The following is a 19473-nucleotide window of genomic DNA, read 5'->3' as shown; positions in this document are numbered from 1 at the left end:
TCGGGGGGGGGCTGTTCGTCTTCCTTCTGTTTTTCCTCCCTGTTCTCTATCCTCCGGTCCTCTTTGCCTTTTTCTTTCTCCCCCTCCCTCCGTCTTTTTCTCTGTCCTTAGGCATTCTATACTAGCCCCCACCCCCCAAGACAAACCCTTATAGGTGCCGGAGCACAACGACTCTGCCAGCACCAGAACCATCCGCTCATCTAGCTGCTGTGCCTGTGTGTTTGTGGGTGTGTTTGTGTATTTTTAGTCACACTATTTTGTGTGTGTGTGTATGTAATTTTGCGTGTGCCTGTGTGTGTGTACTATATGTCTGTCTGTGTGACTTTAACTAGGTGTGGCAGTGTGTGTGTCTGTGACTGGGTGTGTTTGTGTGTGTGTGTGGTCAGTGTGTGTCAGTAAGCAGGAGATGAGAAGAGAAGGGACTGCCCTTTAATGTGAAACCTGTACTGCCCCCTCTGTAGGGAAAGAAGTTCCAAATGGCTGAGGGGCTGATGTGACCGGGATTGGGGGGAGACACTCAGCAGTTCTGCATGCAAAACCTCATGAAGGGGAGGGGGTGGAGAGACCTGGGAAGGGGCCTGTAAGATATTCCATTTTCACAGCTACATATACAGACATCATTCCTGCAGCTACAGTTAAATTGAAAATGTTCATGTTAATACACGCATCCCTCCAATTTACATAGCTGCTCCTCCAGTTTGTAGCCACAGCAAGCCTGCAGTCTATCAGGGCAGGGGGCACCTTGGGCATGGTGCCAGCCAATCACTGGGCGGGCACTCACTCACTCCAGCCAATCATAGGGCGGGCACTCACTCACTCCAGCCAACCACAGGGAGGGCACTCACTCACTCCAGCTAGCCACAGGGCGAGTATTCACTCACTCACTGTCTCATTCAGCACTCACTTACTCACACTCACACACACACATTCACTCACTCACTTGAGCTATCACACACTATGGGGGAAATTAGATACAGTAGTACTTTGGGACGTCAGCAGAGCAGATCCGCACAGACACAGTGAGAATGTACAAGCGCCACACCCACAGCTGGGCTATAAAGAGTTCAAATTTTCAGATTAGTCTTGAGTTTTAGTAAATATATTGTCACCCGGAGGGGCTGGCTAGCACCGACTTATTGGAAGTGCCGGTTTATCTTACCCCACCTTCTCATGCCTCCCCACCCCTTCCTCTTCACGGGGATTCGCATGTAAACAGATGTGCTTATTCATGTCTATGTGTTATGGTAAATAGTAAAACCTGTTAAAACAGTGATATCCCTCTGTAATGTTTTGTTGTGGAGTGCATGTGTGCATCCATATCTAACCTCGAGTGTGAGTGTTCTTTATATTGTTGACTGTTTCATAGTGCTGCCGCTAGTTTTTGCTGCCAGTGATCATCAATAAAGGGGCAACTTCTATTTGTAAAGTTCTATTGCCCGTTTCTTAAACATCCCACAAGCTCGCTACAGTATGTTTATTTCTAATAAACCTCTACTTATGAATGAGATACATTCTGAGCGGCCATTCGTAACTTGAAATGTTCGTAAGTCGTTATTCAACATCATTGTAAGGGTATACGCAAGTACTAAGAACTAGGATGCTGGGAGTACGCACGATACGCTGCTGCGCGGCGGGAGTAGCGGCCAGAAGTTGTACTAGGAGGAATTGGAGGGCAGAAAAAAAAATATATGTTGCTGACAGGAAACGGGAGCCCAATGAACACAATTTGGACTTACAGTCCTCTTCGTTCATATGTCTGAAAGTTCGTAAGGTGAAAGTTCGTAAATAGACGAACAATTTATTGTTTGTTACTTAGTGTCTAGTTTTCACAACATTCTACAGGGTAATGCTTCACGTTAACTGCACCTGCATAATGCCTTTATAATGCATTCATAGGACATTCATAAGCACCATGTAAGTATATCTTACAATCCTAACGTACCTTAACAGCTTTAATGTACATTAACAACCATTATTTGATTATTTGCAATTATCCTATATCATTTGTTGTTAATGTGTATTAAAGCTGTTTAAAACAGCTAAAGGTATTTTAGGATGTTTAAGTATACTTACATGCTACTTATGAATGTTCTATGAATGAATGCATTATGAAGGTGCACTGAATGTTCTATGAAAGATCATTAAGGCGGGTGATCCCAGGTGTGACATATTATAGTAAGGAGGGTTATCCCAGGTGTAATATATTATAGAAAGGAGGGTTATCCCAGGTGTGACAGATTACAGTAAGGTGGGTTATCCCATGCGTGAGAGATTATAATGGGGGGGGGGGGTCTCCCAGGTGTGACGGATTATAGTAAGGGGGGTTATCCCAGGTGTAACACATTATAGTAAGCGGGGGGTGTCCCAGGTATGACAGATTATAGTAAGGGGGAGAGGGTGTCCCAGGTATGACAGATTATAGTAAGGGTGGGTTGTCCAGTAAGGAGTCGTGCTGCGCTCGTGACCCTTGACAAACACCCTTTGTAAACTTTGTAAAGCATCTGAAAGAATGTGAGACTTGGACCTGTGGGGGAATCCTGGCCAGTTTGGGATATCCTCCTTTGGCTGTTTTTCTCCGCAGTCCCAGCAGTTGTGATGGGGAGTAATTCTGCCAGTACCCGGCCTGCGTAGCGTCCTCCCACAGACCTCTGGAAGCCTTTATGTCAGCAGGTAATTGGTTCCAGGAAAGCTTGACCCTGAGGAGGGGGAAAGGGAGAGGGCATCTCTGGGATTCGTCCCGTTTCATTACCATGCCTAAAAATAATCTAGAGGGCATTTGGGTGACTGGTTAGGAGGCGGAGACGAGGGAAAGGAGTTACTTGCTTGGGGGGTGGTGCTGAGACTTTTTAACACGGTTTTCCCTCTGCAAAGTTGCGGGTAACGGTGGCAGACGCGCCAAATGTTACCATGGCAGTGTTAGTGTTGGACCTTGATGCTTGTTATCGAGCCTGGAAGATGCTCCCGCTGCAGTGGGCCCTGTGGGTCGCATGCTCAGCTGCTATCGACTTTTCTGTAGCGTTTTTGATGCCTGATCGTCTGCTTCCATCCTTAGTTATAGAAAGGGGGCCTCTGGCTTATGGAACATTGAAGACTGGTCATTTTGGTGGTCAGTACTCACTCCTCTAGTGACTTCAGTGTCTCGTGGGGTCTCTTCAGGGTCACGGCTGGATGTCTCAACTTGGGGGGGTCTCCCCTGGAGGGGGTTTCTCCCGTTGATGGGGTATCCGAGAGCTTGTTGGCTTCTGCGTGGTGTCTTGTTGTGCCTCGTTACTCTTGCCACAACTTTGAGCTTCCTATTGCTCCTGGGGATAAGGCTGTTAATCAAAAGGGTATGGGGGGGGGGGGGGGTAGCTTTTTGTCATCTCTTTTGAAATGACTCAGCCACCCAAGAAAACTGGCCTTAAAGCAGCAAATGATCCTTTTTTCTATACATTCCCCGCAGTCTTCACCTCACATGTCTAACAAAGGAGAATTTACTCCTGCCCAGGACACCGTCAGGCCATGATACCCACATGACATGTGAAGCCTCACCACCTTGCCACCGAGCTGCCTGCGTTCACATAGAAGGACGGGCACTGCCAGCATGTCTGTCTGTGGATGCTGTTCTGGGTGCACGCATACATGTGTGTGTGTTCATATGCTGTTGCGTTCCAGTCATCTGTGTGTCTCCAATACAGGCAGGCAGAGGGGGCTCAGTCTCCCTCTCCTCTGATTGATTCCTCAAGCCCCCCCTCCCCCCCACTGGAGCATGCCACAAGACAAATTGCAGCAGTCCGTCTGTCAGCTTTGAAATGCACCCTCCGCTACGGCTAATCTGCATCTGCCTCCCACCACTCTCCCGATCTTTTTATTTTTCAAGCGACAAGTAAAGTGCCTTTGTTTGTTCTTCTGCTCCTCATTAGCACCTCAAAGATTCATGGAGGCCTTGTTCACTTTATATTTAGCTCCACGGGGGTCGGGGGGGGGATTATGAGGTCACCGTTTAGCAGCGGAGCAACAAAAAAGGATGAGTGATTTTAAGAATGATATTGATTGCTTGCCCATAACCATCCGTTACATTAATAAAAGTATGTGCGATAAAGTGATAAAGGGACCTGTGTCTTTGCATCGTCTCTCCTGCAGGCGGCATCCTCGGCCCTCAGCAGCCTGGGCCACGTGTACACGGCCATCGGCGACTACCCCAACGCCCTGGCCAGCCACAAGCAGTGCGTCCTGCTGGCCAAGCAGTCCAAGGACCAGCTGTCCGAGGCCCGGGAGCTGGGCAACATGGGCGCCGTCTACATCGCCATGGGCGACTTTGACAACGCCGTGCAGTGCCACGAGCAGCACCTGGGCATCGCCAAGGCCCTGGAGGACCGGCGGGAGGAGGCACGCGCCTACAGTAACCTGGGCAGCGCGCACCACTACCGGCGTAACTTCGACAAGGCCGTGTCGTACCACACGCGTGTGCTGGAGCTGGCGCAGGAGCTGGGCGAGCGACCCATCGAGATGCGGGCCTACGCCGGGCTGGGCCACGCCGCCCGCTGTATGCAGGACCTGGACCGTGCCCGGCAGTACCATGAGCAGCAGCTGGCCATCGCCGAGGGCCTCAAGGACCGGGCGGCCGAGGGCAGGGCCTCCTCCAACCTGGGTAAGCTCAATGGGGTGAGCAAGGGAGGGAAGTCAGCCAGGAGAGAGGGTACCCCTCTGTCAGGACCACCCGCTGCAGAGAATGACGCAGCCCACCATGCCCATTTATGGATGGCCCAGGGAGCGGAAGTCTCCCACATTGACATCACCTCCCTCCTCAGTCCCTTCTCCCCACCTTGAGTGCTCACCCCCCCCCCCCCCACCTCAAACCCATGCATCCTCACATGTGAAGTCAGTGCCACTGAAAACAATGTGGCCAACAGTCTTTCCTCACCATCTGAATGAGTGAAGCAGGAATTGCATCATTGCAATTGTGGTCTGACTGTAGTCTGATAAACAGTGATTAGAGATTCATGAGCGAAGGGGCTTTCAAAATAAGGAAGCATCTGGCTGTGGGAAAATTAAGCCTCAGGATAGTACAAGACTGTTTGTCCCCAAGGTAAATGTTTAGAGTTTTGTCAGGATTTTTCTGTACTCCCAGGAAGTAATTTACGAGGTAAGAGAGGCTTCAGCTCGGTAAGAGGTTAGCATTTAGCACTGGGGTCTAAGCTGACTGGCAGGGGTTGAAGCAACCTTATCTTCCTGACCAGGACTGAGAACGTGTGTTATGGCTTAACCAATCAGGGGTGCTGTGGGTAGGCAGTGTTCTCTACTGCGCCACCTTCTGCCTACATTTGGCAATTACGGGCCATCATGGACCAGCCTGAAATAACATGCACTGCTGCCCTCGCTCCTCATTATCCTGTTTGTCAGTCCCTCTTGCTCCTGCACTGTTGGCACATTAATAATACATGGTCTCCTCCACAATGCCCCCCCCACCTCACCTTCCACTGCTGGATTCCTATTCTTCTCCAGAGTTATGCAGCGCTGATGCACATTTTTTTTGAGCCTGGGTTCATCATACTGTAATCCCTGAGGCTGAATCTGTGACAGTACATAATAAACCCAGGGGTTGAGTCTACCAGAGTGCATCATAAACTGCGGGCTTGAGTCTGAAACAGTACGTTATAAATATAGGGATTGATTCTGCCAGAGTGTGGAATAATTTATGGAGTCTATCAGAGTACCTCAAAAAAAGATACCTATTTATCAGAGTCATTGCCTGACCTGTATGTCGTAAATGTTTAGTCTTTTTCTGAAAGAAATGTTTGCCATTAGAAATAACCTTTTCGCACAACTGCCCTGTTGCACACGTTACCTTTGCCACGGTCACTGCCACAGTCTGTCAGAGTACCAATCAACTATGAGGCTGAGTATACCCAGGTACATTACAAATGCAGGGGTTGAGTGTCAAAGTACCTTATAAATAAAGTGGATAGTCTGTCAGAGACCCTTATAGATTAAGTCTGTGTGAGTACATAAAAAATTTGGGGGTTGAGTTTGCCAGAGTTATAAGCTCAGCGTATGTCATAATGAATTAATAAATATATCTTATCTATCTATAAATATATCTGTCTGTCAGAATGCCTCTTAATGGCAAGGGCTGTGGCTGTGTGTGTCTATCCTGAACTCAGTAAATGACCCAGACTTCCTTCCAGAGCTGTGATTTCAAAGACAAAGAGCCCAACCCTCTGCTAGCTTTTTCTGTATCTCTGTTCTAATTCATCATCCATGCCGAAGTCCCACATATCTCGCAGCTCACTGCTATATAATGTGATTATAAGTGAAAATCCATCAGGATGAAAGCCCTCCCCCCCCAGTCTTTACAGCCACACGGCTGACTGTCAGTCAATCAAGGTGAAGCCTCCTGGTGTCCTTTTTCAATTTTATTCCCCGTCTGCCATGGCCCCCTTCATAGAGGAAGCGAAAAACAAAGCCTGGTTTGAGATTAAATCACGAGCGGGAAAATGGAGGCAGAAAGGGAAGGAAATGGGGCACAGTAGTGCTGCAATGTTGTGATGTCAGGATGAGGGTGACAGTGAATTCTTCTGGATGGGGATTTGAACCCATCTACAATGGCCCAGGTGACGTAGCCTCTCTAGCAGCAGTGATATTTCTGTGTGATGCAGAGTCTGTGTTCACAGTAGGCCAGGATAAATGAAAGCATTAATCCTACATAAAACCTGCCAGTCCAGTGCAACACACCAGCTCCCCCGGACATATCGCAGCGCCTCTCCACCCGACACTTACTCCGAGTTTGTGCTAAATTATTAAATGAGTCCCCCTGTGGAAGATAAATAAATTAGGTGGGGTGGGGGGGGCAAGGGGATGCCATGAAAAATCCAGCTTGTAAATTGGGTTTAAGATGTAATTATGGTTTGTGCTAGTATTTGCTCAGTGTTAGTGTTGTATTAAAGCCTTTTCTCACCTTCACATGTTGTGGCTCATGTACAGACATCCAGCCGTAGAGCCGCGTGATGCTGGCGCCCTCAGGCATGCTCCTATCACATGGGTTACCAGTTTCACCAGCAGCTGGCTTGTTTACGTGTTCGGCTCAAGACAAACACTGGATTCTCGCCCCCCCACCGAGGCAGTGATTGATGATCCAGGGGGGGCATGCTGTTCTGCCTTTTTCAATATTTAATTTCATAGTAAAGTGTTATAAATGTGTAATGTGTGTAACAATACAATGAAATATCCAACCATCTTTAAATCACTTTTTCAGTACAGTGCTGTAGTGAGCCCTGAGCCAATGGAGGCACAGGGACACCGAGGATGGGATGCCAGTCCATTGCACGACACACACACAGACACACGCAGACACACACACACACACACACACACACACACACACACACACACACACACACACACACACAGAGTTAGCAATTCACTTCACTGTGTGTTCTATGAGAAGAACCAGAGTACCCAGAAGGAATCTGTATAAGCACAAAGAGAACATAGAAACTCCACACATACTGTAACGGGGTGGAACTCAAACCCACAGTCCTATACGTGAAAACTTGAATCTGTTCATAATACCCAACACAGCAGTACAAGTAAGATGGTTAATAAGTCAAGACAATTAGGTAAGATAGATGCCGGGATGATAGGCCTGTTTTAGGTGATTTTGACCTATAGAGTTACCATTGTGACGAGTTGGCACATGTTAATGTCCGCATGTGAGATGGGCTTCGCAGCGCCAATAAGCCATGTTATCACCTGACGGGGAGGGATCAGCAGGCAGAGATCAGTGGGCAGAAATCACCGATTAGAAATCAGTAGACAGAGATCAGCCGGCAGAGATCAGCAGACAGGGATCAGTAGTCAGGAATCAGGAAATAGGAATTAGCAGCCATAGATCAGGCAGGGATCAGTAAGCAGGGATTAGCAGGCATAGATCAGGCAGGGATCAGCAGGCAGAGATCAGCAGGTGGGGATAACAAGACCTTCCTCTCCTTCTGTCTTTAAGAGTATAATTAATGGAGCTTAATTAGAATGGCTTCTCCCCTGCATAGCTGGGTCTTTTGCTAGCGGCTGACTGCAGTGCATGATGGGGGAGCTTCTCTGTGCCTAAGCATGCCCCCCTCCCACATCCTTCCTCTCTCTTGCTCCCCACGATTGGAATCTGCACCTGTCATCCTCTTGGTAATTGAAACTGACTTGATGAATCGCTTAATTACCTTTAATAGCTGATTCTCCAAGTGCTGAATAATGAAGATAAGAGAGAATGGAGATGGGCTGCTGGAAACATCCTCCTTTTAATTATAGCAAACCCTTCGCTGTTGTTTTTGCTGTGTTTTTTTTTGTCTTTTTGTCACCACACTGGTCTCTGTCCCTCTCCCACAGAATGGTGATTTGTAGCAGCAGGACAAAGTTCTGACTCTCACTGTCGCCACCTTTGCTTACGTTACAGGGACTGTGAAGCCGCCTATATTCTGTCTCTTTTCTGGCACGTTCTTCGGCTATCGGTGTCGATCAGTGACTGAAGAACGTCAAATCCCTGCCTGCCGAACTGCAAAAAGCAAGAAAGTCTCACTGCTTTGAGCTGTTGTCTATTATTCATCATCCAGCCGGGTTATGCCTAGTCAGCAGTATTTATTACCGCTGTTTAGGCTGACGGGGCAGTTTTCCATGTAGTTCGCATTCCTGTATTCATGAGGCCGTGTCTGTAGAAAAAGAGTGCATTTTTTTTATTCGGTAGCATGGCTCTTAACCTGTAGCGTGGTTCTAAATCTGCAGCCTGGCTCTAAACCAGCAGCTTGGCTCTAAACCTTGCGATTCTGAAGTAATGGTGCATGTATAAAATTGCAGTGTAGCTCTAAAACTAGCATGGTTCTCAAACTATAGCGTTGATCTGCAACTGCTATATGGTTCTAAGACTGTAACATGGTTCTAAAGCTTTAGAGCTGTTCTGTAACTGTGCCATGATTCTTAAACTATAATCTGGATTCCTGTCGTTTCCTTTCTGCAGAAATGGCAGTTTTGTGTCTTGTTGCCCCTCCTGCCTGAAGTTTCGTTTGATGCCCTGACCCCCCAGCACCCGTCAGGCGTCCTGCACCAGCTGCTTTCTGGACGCGAGGTTAATTGCGTGGCAAGGCCTTGCTCTCGCTCGATCCGGCCAATGTCGTGAGGAGAAACGGAGGTGGCATGGGAGTAGAGTAGGGAATCTAGCAACGCGGCGAGCCACCATCTGGGCCACCTGGCTCCGTGCCTCGACCGCCATGAGGTGCGAGATCTGCCTGGGCCAGCCAGCCGCGGATGGGCTTCTTATATGCGCAACAGCCAGTTTGGTGGGTCTCGGCCTCCGGAGTTCATACATAATAGATGCCCAGGAAAAACCCAGGTTTATGCTAAAGACCAAAGGAGGTGCCAAGTTTTTCCTGAAAGTGCTTGGCTGATGTCAAATAAGGAAACCTGCTGTTGTACCTTTGAGTCTACTACATGATTTAGCCAATCAGAACATTCAGAGATAGACACAGATTCTAAGGTGGATAAAAATGTCAGAACCAGAATAACAGAAATCGGCCCAGTGCCAGCACAGGGAAGAACACAGCACCACGGATGGCACAGGCCCATCACCAATATTGCCAGCTTACCAAACCTGCCCCCACCCAGGTCTCAGTTCAGGCTCATATGGTTTGATGTGCAGCGCATCCCCACTGACACTGGATCAGTTTTTGGGAGCAGGGAGCCTTGACTGTAAAAGTGGTGGACTGAAAGGTCAAATGAACGGGCATGCCGGGGAGGGGGGAGTGGTAAACAATGGGCAGAGGTGATGGATGAAAGCATAAGAGGAGCCTTTTATTCGTGGTGGAAACTAAAGGGCGTTCATAATTAAGCTCATAAACGAGAGTGTCAGGGATCTGACAAACCTCTGGGGGGGGCATAAAAATATGAATCTCCCCCTGCTCTAAAGACCATATGTATGCATGTGGGTATGCAATCTGATGGAGTGCTGTGCGATTAATACTGGGCTCTTTTCAAGGAGAAATAACATGAGTGTAGAGCGTTATCTGTCTATGGCACTGTCATCCATTCAGCACAAGGCTACCGCCAGCTGAAGCATTTCCCAGGATGCACTAGGTGCCGCTCCATCGCATGGCACACACAGAACGGGGGCAGTTAGGGGCACCCATTCACCCTAAACCGCATGTTTCTGTGGGATGAGACCCATGTAGATTGAGAAACATGGATAATCAGGGGCTGGGGGATAACTGTGCTCATCATTTGGTCATGACACCACTTGTGACGACTCATACTAAAGGAAAATCTGCTTCTTTATCCCAAGTTAATTCAACGTGCCTTTACAGGTACAATTTATAACAGTCATTAAGACAATTCTTCACCAGTTCCCCGAGTCCTTTAGCTGCCCTTGCTTGTTCAAGGACGGCGTTCAGGTTTCAGGGCTCTGCACTCTGTCTCGACGGCTCATTCTTAATTAATGCCCGTGTTCATTTAATGACAGTGAGGGATCGCGTGGCCTTGAGTCGGCAGAACGTGATCTCGGGTGGGGGTGCTGAGCGGGTGGGAACCGGAGCCTGAGGTATGCTCATGGTCACCCCCCCCCCCCACCTCCCCAATCATGCCGTGACTCTCTGTGTCTGACTGGGAGAAGTTTATCAGCTATGAGAGGAGAAGGAGAATCCTGCCCATTTGCTCACATGGCTAAAAGTTCTCTCTGTGTGTTTTTGTACATTTGTGTGTGTGTGTGTGTGTGTGTGTGGGTTATGTATATGTCGTGTGTGTGTGTGTGTGTGTGTGTGGGTTATGTATATGTCGTGTGTGTGTATGCATACACATATACACATAAAGCTCTGGAAAAGATTAAGAGACCACAGCAACATTTTCAGATTCACTCTTCAGATTCAGTTTATGGGTATGCAACTGTGTGAAATATAACATTTTTTGCAAACTCCAGCCTGGCCTTTCCCTGGTTCTCATGGACGAAGCGCTTCTTCCTTGCTTTACGGGTCTTCAGGTGTGAGCCTGTCATGAGCTGTCCTGGCAGTGCATTTCACATCATTAATGTTTGCCATTCTTTTTAAAGGTCACTTGCGGTCATCCTCTGATTTATGAGGCACAAGTTGACGATAATCTCTGGCATTAGGAAGTTTCTTCTACTTTCTAGCTGGCTGGTTTTTGGTTATTGTCAGTGTCTCCTGCTTCACCTAGTTTTTCTGTATTGCTGTCTTAGAAATTTTAAGAACATAAGAACATAAGAACTATACAAACGAGAGGAGGCCATTCGGCCCATCAAGCTCGCTTGGGGAGCCTGGAACCAGACTGCTGCACAGTGTAGAACCACAATTAAGCCAGGAGTGGTCTCGTAATTGAATGGTGTGTGAGTGTGCCCTGCGATGGGTTGGCCCCCCCTTCTGGCTTGTTCCCTGCCTCATGCCCATTGTTTCCGGGATAGGCTCCGGACCCCCCACGACCCAGAAGGATATGCGGTTTGGAAAATGGATGGATGGATGGTCTCTCAATTTTTTCCATGGCTGTATATGTGGCTCTCAGTGGTCCTGTATTGGATAAATGGTTGGGATTTGGATGGATGGATGAATGGATGGATGAATGATCAGAAAATGTCAATGAAAAAATTAGCCAAACAGTAAATACAGAGGCATAGTTGTAACTGAGGGGGGCTTTGAGCCAGGAGCGCCGGAAGGTGACCTTCCTGTCAGGATGGTGGCAGCAGGTCTGCTGGACAGGGCAGGCTGAGGAAGCAGCAGTGAGGCCACTGCGGGGGTTTTGTAAATTCTTCCCTCAGGCACCTTTTTTGAGTCACATCCCCAAAGCTGCTGTTAGCCACTGCGGTTGATGCAAACGCTTCGAGGAAGCCGGCGGGACGCCCCAGGGTCACCATGGGCACTGGGGTGGGCGAGGGGGGGGGAGCTGGCATTGATCACAGCTGTCTTTGGTCAGCTGGAGATGTTGCATCTTCTTGCATGTGCGTAACTGCTGGGAATTCTGGGAATTCTTTGATAAGCACCCCCCATTCTTCCTGTCTTTAAATAAAAAAAACGCTGTTGTTAAGACTTTAAAGAAAGAGTAATGATAAATGTTAATAATAAACTGTTAACATAATTAAGTCTGATATTAAGCTTGTTGTCAAAGGCATGACGTTGAAACTATTAAAGGCGTAAACGTTTGAGTACACTGTCTACCAGTGACATGGATGGTTGTGTCTTTGCCTGTGGAGTCAAGCGCATCATCTCTGGCGCTAAGATCACTCCCTCGCTTTCCCTCAAAGTGTCGCTGCCAAACTGCAGATGTTGCCTCCTGGGTTAATCTATTTCTCCATCAGAGTGTTGTGTGATTTTCTCTCTGCTAAGTTGTGCTTTCATCCAGAGAGATGCTGTGGCTGGACTGGAACTTATTCTGAAACAACACAGGGTCAGCAGTCAAGGTCGGCACCTGTCCGTCCCTGTTTGTTGTTCCGCATTTGGCCAGCAGGTGTTGCTGGCCATCCTGTTCCCTCCTCCCCCTTGTACCCTTCAACCCTTCTGTGTCCCCTGGTTTTCCGGACTGAGCGTGCAGCTCGCAGGTTGTTCTTTGGGTTTTTTTGTCTCCTAATGTTCTGTTTGACAGAACTGAGGTTTTCTTTTGAAGTTAGGAGTACCCTGTGTTTTTTGTGATGTCTTTGACAAATTACCTAGCAGTGCAAAAGGGACAAATGACAAAACCAAACAGTTTTGTCAGTTTGGGTAAAAGCTGCTAAGGAGCTGAGGGAGGGAGATGATATGCAAATCTACCCAGCATGCCCTGCAGCCCGGCACCGAATCTAATCCAGTTTCGAAGCTTGGGGCCCTGCAGCAGCGATCACTTTCTACATAGCCCCTGTTCGACAGTGAGATGGGGGCTCTGGGCTAATGGCTTCTGTCCGACTTGCTTTGTGTGGCATGTGGCTTAGCGTCCTGGTGCTGTGCTCATTCTGCCACCCCCTGCTTACCGACGGGGATGTGGTCCTGAAACAGAGGCTCTAGGCAGACGGTCCAGGAGAGGCCTAGTCTAGGAGAAGCAAGGAGGTCCAAGCTGTGAGGGAACGGCTGGATCCAGTGAGTCTGGGGGATATTACATGCACGAAGATGGGTATGGGCCTCCAGAAGGAGTATTCCAGCTCTCGCCAGGCATTCCAGTGAGGCAGAAAAAAAATACATGGCAATACTGGAGCACTGGCGCGGTGCATCTTCTCAGGAAGACCGTCAGCTTCAGAATCTGCTTACCTAGAGTCTTTCTGCCACTTCCTAGATCAGTCAGTCTGTTGCCAGGCTGCCTGAGGATAATTGAATCGTCACGGAGACATGGTAGCTGTTCGGCACGCTGCTGGCAAGCGGGGCGCCCGCTGACGTGTCCCCACGTGACATAAAGCAGCTTGTATGGCCTGGGAGCGGGAGACGCAGAGCGCGCTGCGAAAGGCCTCCTCGTCTCTGATATGGTGCCCTAATCCCAGGCCTGATCCGCTCTTGCCTATGAGTGGTGAAAGGCTGCTTTGGCTGCGGCTATGCCGGTGGTGGGCTTTCCCGCAGTATCGACCTCGCACAGCCCTGCAGCCTCTTAGCGGACCAGCACCGGTATGAACCCCGTTGCCAATGATCCATTACAACCAAATTTACTGGAACAGCCCCCCTTCTCCTGGACACGTGTGCCCAGCGATGGATGCTGTCTCCTGCCAAGAAGATGGGGTAATGGGCTCTGTCATTTTTGTCTGGATCCTTTGCGGTCACATGACACCGGCAAGGGCAGGACCGTAAACATACCGTTTCCATGTAGCACTAGGGGGAGATGAGGCTTCCATTGGATTAAGTGTGTGTTATCAGCCGGTTAAGCATATTTGTCAGTGGTGGTTCTGCTTCTTTGCTTAAAGCGGGCTGTAACTAACTGTTTGCTTGGTGAGTTTGAAGAAGCCCCACCTCTGGATGCTGTGAGTGCTGGTGTGAAGCTGTATCCTTGGAAACGCACACCTCCCACAGCCATGTGAAAGGGCAGGTCAGCCTTAGCCTCGGCCCTCTTTCTGGGCATCTGCAGGAAGTCGTGTGGTCCTCCTAATGGGGTCTGCTCAGGGTGCCACACACAGACACAAACAGCTACAGTGAAGCTGTGCACGATGTGAATAGGAGAAAATCCATGACTGATCCTTGACCCCTGAGGTCACAGGTGTATTAATACCCCCCAGGGATTCCTCGCTCTTTCATACTGCATTCCACTCCTTTGACCCCTTACCCCAAAATGTCATCTCTCAGCATGGAGACAACGCCTCGCAGAAATGAAATGTCTCCCTCCCGGCTGCTGTCCGAGGATGGAGAAGTAGGGAGTAACATGCTGAGTGAGCACCTTGGGGTTGGGTGAGGGGGCTTGAGAATAAAAGGCTGCAGGCTTAAATCTGGTGGGGGCGGGGTGGGGGGGGGGGACTGTGCTGTACCCCAGTGTGTGCTTCCTGTCTTCGGTTACCACTAGTACAATTCCAGTTATGTCACGTTCTGTCCATATAACAAGGTTGATAAATGAGAATTGCTGTCATAAAGAGTGTCCCTGGCAGGCTGCCGTTGAAGACTCCCCAAGAGCAAAAAACCCGCCTTCCCACAGCTATACAAGCCTCCTTCTCACGGGATCAAGTGCAAAAAAATAAAAGCTCCCCTTGTTATCGTGAGTTTATCTTCCAGACCACTGAAATGTGTCGCGGAGTCACCAGAGGAAATAAATCTGTCGAGGATGGCGTCTTTTTTGTGCAGCTTCTGCCGTCCGTTTAATGGCGCCCCCCAGGGGTTCTGCACGGTATGACAGTAATCTCCAGAAATAGAATGCAGAGGCTCCAGTGTACATCACTGCTCGTAATCCTCATCTCCTCAATTCTGACATCTGTTTCCCTCCTCCCTTTTCTACAGCCAACCTATAGAATACACCGTTCTGCTGATGGGCCTGTAGTGTCTCCCCTCCCACCAGCAGTGAGTCAATCCTATGCTTCTACATCCTGGCCCCACCCAGTCCATGTCCAGTGGATACTACATCCTTTTATAGCGAATGAGGCCCCGCCCCCTGAGCAAACCCAAAACTCTGAACTGCCCTTTTCCCCATAATTCTCCTCCTGTGTCATTGCTGCCAGACTATGTGGCACTCGACTTGATTAAAAAAGCTGAAGAAGCACCCCCCCAGCTGACCCGTTCTCCACACGCCCCACACTGTCCTGGGTCCCCCTCGCTTGGCAGGCAGCCCGCCTAAGCGGGGGGGGGGGGGGTTCTTTGCCTGGTGCTGAGACGGAAGGGCCAAATTGCAGGGAGATGTATTAGATGGTGTACCGCCTTCGTTCGCTGGAGTGATTTCCGCCGTGCCTCAAACCACCGGCTCCTTCACCAGCAGTTTCCAGCCCCTGCTTCCCCTGCAGAGGGGGTCTGGGCCCATTTTCATATCAGCCCTGTAATTATGTATTAGCAGCCCACCGCGTGACAGCACAGAGGGAACCTCGACTCCGGTCTCTGGAAAAAACATTTTGAAAGGCTGCGTCTCTCCCCGCCGTCGTGCTAGATGTGGAGAGCGTCGAAACATCGGTTCTGCAAGATACTGGTGCTGCGAGCAGCCGGTGGTCTGTCTATTAACAGTCTCAGTGTTTGATCCTTTGCTACTTTTTTCTTTCTTTGTGCCTTCCTGCTGCTATCTGTGTTTACAGGAATATTATTGGTTGGTTCTGATAACCCATTGAGGCATCGGCTGAGAAATGGTCAACAAGTGCACAGACTGATTGCTCCTGCACCCGCCACCAACATATGCTTGCACATATTAAATGGACTGTGTGATTGTGCCACACAGATTCGGTCCCTGTCATGTGTGCCCCCTTCTGAGTTGTGTCCAACATGTGTGTCTTTGATTGCTTTATTGGGACTACTTAAGGGGCCTCACACCCCCCAAGGCTGGAGCCTTAAATCTCGACTCGGCTGTCTGTGTGTGTGTGTCTGTGTGTCTGTCTATGTGGGATTTGCATGTTCTCCCTGTGTTCATGCAGGTTTCCTCCAACAGTTACTCCAAGATCACAGACTTAGGTGCATTTGTGTTTCTAAATTAGCATCATGTTTTCTAGTCTGACGCACTGCACTGTGCATAGAGCGTGTTTGACGTTACATGGGTGTGATATGTGGCTCAGGAAGCGTGAGAATCCCATCCTTGGCAGCGGAGTCACATCCCTCAGCAAGGCCCTCTAACCTCTGAAATACCCCAAAACCGCTGGATAAATGGGTGACCCCATGCTCAGACCTCAAACTTCACTCTCACCTGTGTACATATGTATGTATGTCTGTGTGTGTTTTAGAACTGAGAAAATGGGATTTACGAAAACTAAAGAATTTCAGTGTATTTGTGCAAATGGAACATTATTTTATTTGTTTATTGTCATCTGTCTGCTTCTTATTGTCTTCAAGGTATTATATTTTGATAAAGATTTTATAAATCTGCACACGAAGCCATTTTTGCGGCAGTGCCATCCTGGTAAAGTAGGTGTGTGACTCACTGGGCTTGGACACTGAGTCCGTGATCGGAAAGTTGCTAGTTTAAATCAGCAGAGTGATTTTACTATTGGGTCCCTGTGCAAGGCCCTTGACCCCAGATGCTCCAGGAACTGACCCTGCGCTTTCAAATGTACATCTCTTTAGACATAATTTTATTTGAATCAATGTATGTCTGTATCCAGCATGAAACTGCAGAGCATACAAGTAACCAGGTAATCAGTGGAGGTGCCATTCGAACACCCACCCCAGGAGGGGCAAGAGAACAGTCCCACAGGGGAGTCCCCCACCCAGGAGGTTTTACTTGTTTCCAACTGAAAGCATAGGACTCTTAGATTTATTACAGTATCCCACAGTTTTTATTCCTATTTCTGCAGTCATGTTACTGCATCCATATCTATACAATGTGTTCCAATAAACCCACCACTTTATTCCTTGGGATTTGCCATAATGAAGCCCTTTAATTTAGTCTCCATTGTCGGATGGAGTATCAGGCTCTCTGCAGACGTGGCTTGTTTTCTCTAGTCAATTGTGTGTCAGTTACTATTATTCTTGCCTTTTTTATAATTATGCTCCAGTGAGCTTCAAGACCTCAGACTTCTTATAAGTGACAGTTACCCAGTGGCTTTTTTCTATAATTGTTACTCAGGTAATGAGGGAACAGAAGTCAACTGTCTTTTTCTGTGAAAATTCTCCAGAGAATGAGTGTGGATGTTCATTGTGTCCTCTCCCCTCCCCCCCCCTCCTCCTCTGCAGGCATCATCCATCAGATGAAGGGGGATTACGAGACTGCACTGAAACTTCACAAGACCCATCTCTCCATTGCCCAGGAGCTGAGTGACTATGCCGCCCAGGGTCGGGCCTACGGAAACATGGGCAATGCCTACAATGCACTGGGCATTTTCGACCAGGCCGTACGCTACCATCGGCAGGAGCTGCAGATCTCCATGGAGGTCAACGACCGCGCCTCGCAGGCCTCCACCCACGGGAACCTGGCTGTGGCCTACCAGGCCCTGGGCGCCCATGACCGTGCCCTGCAGCACTACCAGAACCACCTGAACATCGCCCGTGAGCTGCGGGATGTCCAGAGCGAAGCCCGGGCCCTGAGCAACCTGGGGAACTTCCACTGCTCCCGTGGTGAATTCCCCCAGGCTGTGCCCTACTATGAGCAGTACCTGCGCCTCTCCCCAGACCTCCAGGACATGGAGAATGAGGGCAAGGTGTGCCACAACCTGGGTTACGCCCACTACTGCCTCGGCAACTTCCAGGAGGCTGTGAAATACTATGAGCAAGACTTGGCTTTGGCTAAGGACTTGCATGACAAACTTAGTCAGGCCAAGGCCTACTGCAATCTGGGGCTGGCCTTCAAGGCGCTGGGTGACTTCAGCAAGGCCGAGGAGTGCCAGAAATACTTGCTGTCGCTGGCCCAGTCCCTCAACAACTTGCAGGCCCGCTTCCGGGCACTGGGCAACCTTGGGGACATCTTTGTGTGCAGGAAGGACCTGGTTGGTGCCGTGCCGTTTTACGAGCAGCAGCTAGCCCTGGCCCACCAGGCCGGTGAGCGGAAGATGGAGGCATCCGCCTACGCAGCCCTGGGTGCCACATACCGCATGATGCAGAAATACGACAAGTCCCTGGGCTACCACACCCAGGAGTTGGAAGTGTACCAGGAGCTGGCGGATGTCCTGGGCGAGTGCAAGGCCCATGGGCACCTGGCGGCTGTCTACATGGCCCTGGGCAAGTATACCATGGCCTTCAAGTGCTATGAGGAGCAGCTGGAGTTGGCCCAGAAGCTGAAGGAACCCAGCACAGAGGCGCAGGTCTACGGCAACATGGGTATCACCAAGATGAACATGAACGTGATGGAGGAGGCCATTGGCTACTTCGAGCAGCAGCTGGCTGTGTTACAACAGCTCAGCGGCAATGAGGCCCTGCTGGATCGGGGCCGAGCCCACGGCAACCTGGGTGACTGCTACGAGGCACTGGGTGACTACGAGGAGGCCATCAAGTACTATGACCAGTACCTCTCTGTGGCCCAGAGCCTGAACCGCATGCAGGACCAGGAGAAGGCCTACAGGGGCCTGGGGAACGGCCACAGGTGAGTCCAAAGTGATTGTGAATCTGCGTCCTGGGTGATCGATAAATCTGTGGGGGTTTGGACTCCACCCTTAGCCACCACCCTAAACCAAAAAATCCCACAAAATCAAATCAAAAGCATGTTTGCTGTAAATGTGATGATCAGCTGCTGATAGGCTGAGCGTGTGGTCATGAGCTGGCTGCTGGAATTTATCTTACAGTCTGCCCCCCCCAAACATGTGTGAGCTGCTAATGTCATTAAGAGAGTGATGGCAGAGTTATGCACAGCAACGGGGGGTGGGGGGCAGTGTGTAAGGACACTAAATAATCCGGTGGCTGCATTCCGCACGTCCGGGTCTGTGTGCATTAACAGGCTTAATTAGCCTTTGTGTCGCACCCCTGACTATCAGTGCCCCCCCCCCCCAGCATAGGGAGGCCGAACGGGGGTGAACTGTCAGCCTGGGAGGAGGGGGTTCTTCCAAGTGCCATCCGTCAAGGTGAACCCCCCGCCCCGTCCTGCCAGCACACAGCAGGATACTAAATTACTCTAGTCAGCTGCTTGCCCCCCCTGTAACAGTCAGCGCTGCCAGAGAAGAAAAATAAACATTGCAGATACTTAAAGTGGCATGTTAAAATCTATTCATTAATTTGGAACCGAAGGGCACTGCTTTGACCACGGCGACCAGCATTCACGCTGCCCCCTGCTGCCGGAGCTACACCTCACAGGCCCCCTCGTGTGCTGTGGTGACACACGGAGTAGCTGTACAAAAGAAGAAACCTCAGTTGTAAACCACACTGAACGATGCTGGTGCGTCGCGTGAGCTGCAGCAGTGTGTTTCACAATGTAGCATGGAGCGTCTAACCTCAGACAGTGTGACTGTGCTGTGTGAATGGC

The 19473-nt window shown here is 49.6% G+C and overlaps 1 protein-coding gene across 2 annotated transcripts in view; it reads left to right on the top strand.

Annotated features, from left to right (window-relative positions):
- The window catches only part of LOC125721463 (tetratricopeptide repeat protein 28-like), a 224340-nt gene that overhangs the window by 166085 nt on the left and 38782 nt on the right, over positions 1–19473 (top strand). For both annotated transcript variants that reach the window (XM_048997394.1, XM_048997384.1), the window contains exons 6-7: positions 4123–4630; positions 17259–18600. In XM_048997394.1, the coding sequence (XP_048853351.1) occupies positions 4123–4630; positions 17259–18600 (1850 nt within the window). The remainder of the gene's footprint in view (positions 1–4122; positions 4631–17258; positions 18601–19473) is intronic.

The sequence above is a fragment of the Brienomyrus brachyistius genome, chromosome 2 (assembly GCF_023856365.1).
Source record: "Brienomyrus brachyistius isolate T26 chromosome 2, BBRACH_0.4, whole genome shotgun sequence".
Lineage (NCBI taxonomy): Eukaryota > Metazoa > Chordata > Actinopteri > Osteoglossiformes > Mormyridae > Brienomyrus > Brienomyrus brachyistius.
This window is presented reverse-complemented; position numbering and strand designations above follow the sequence as displayed.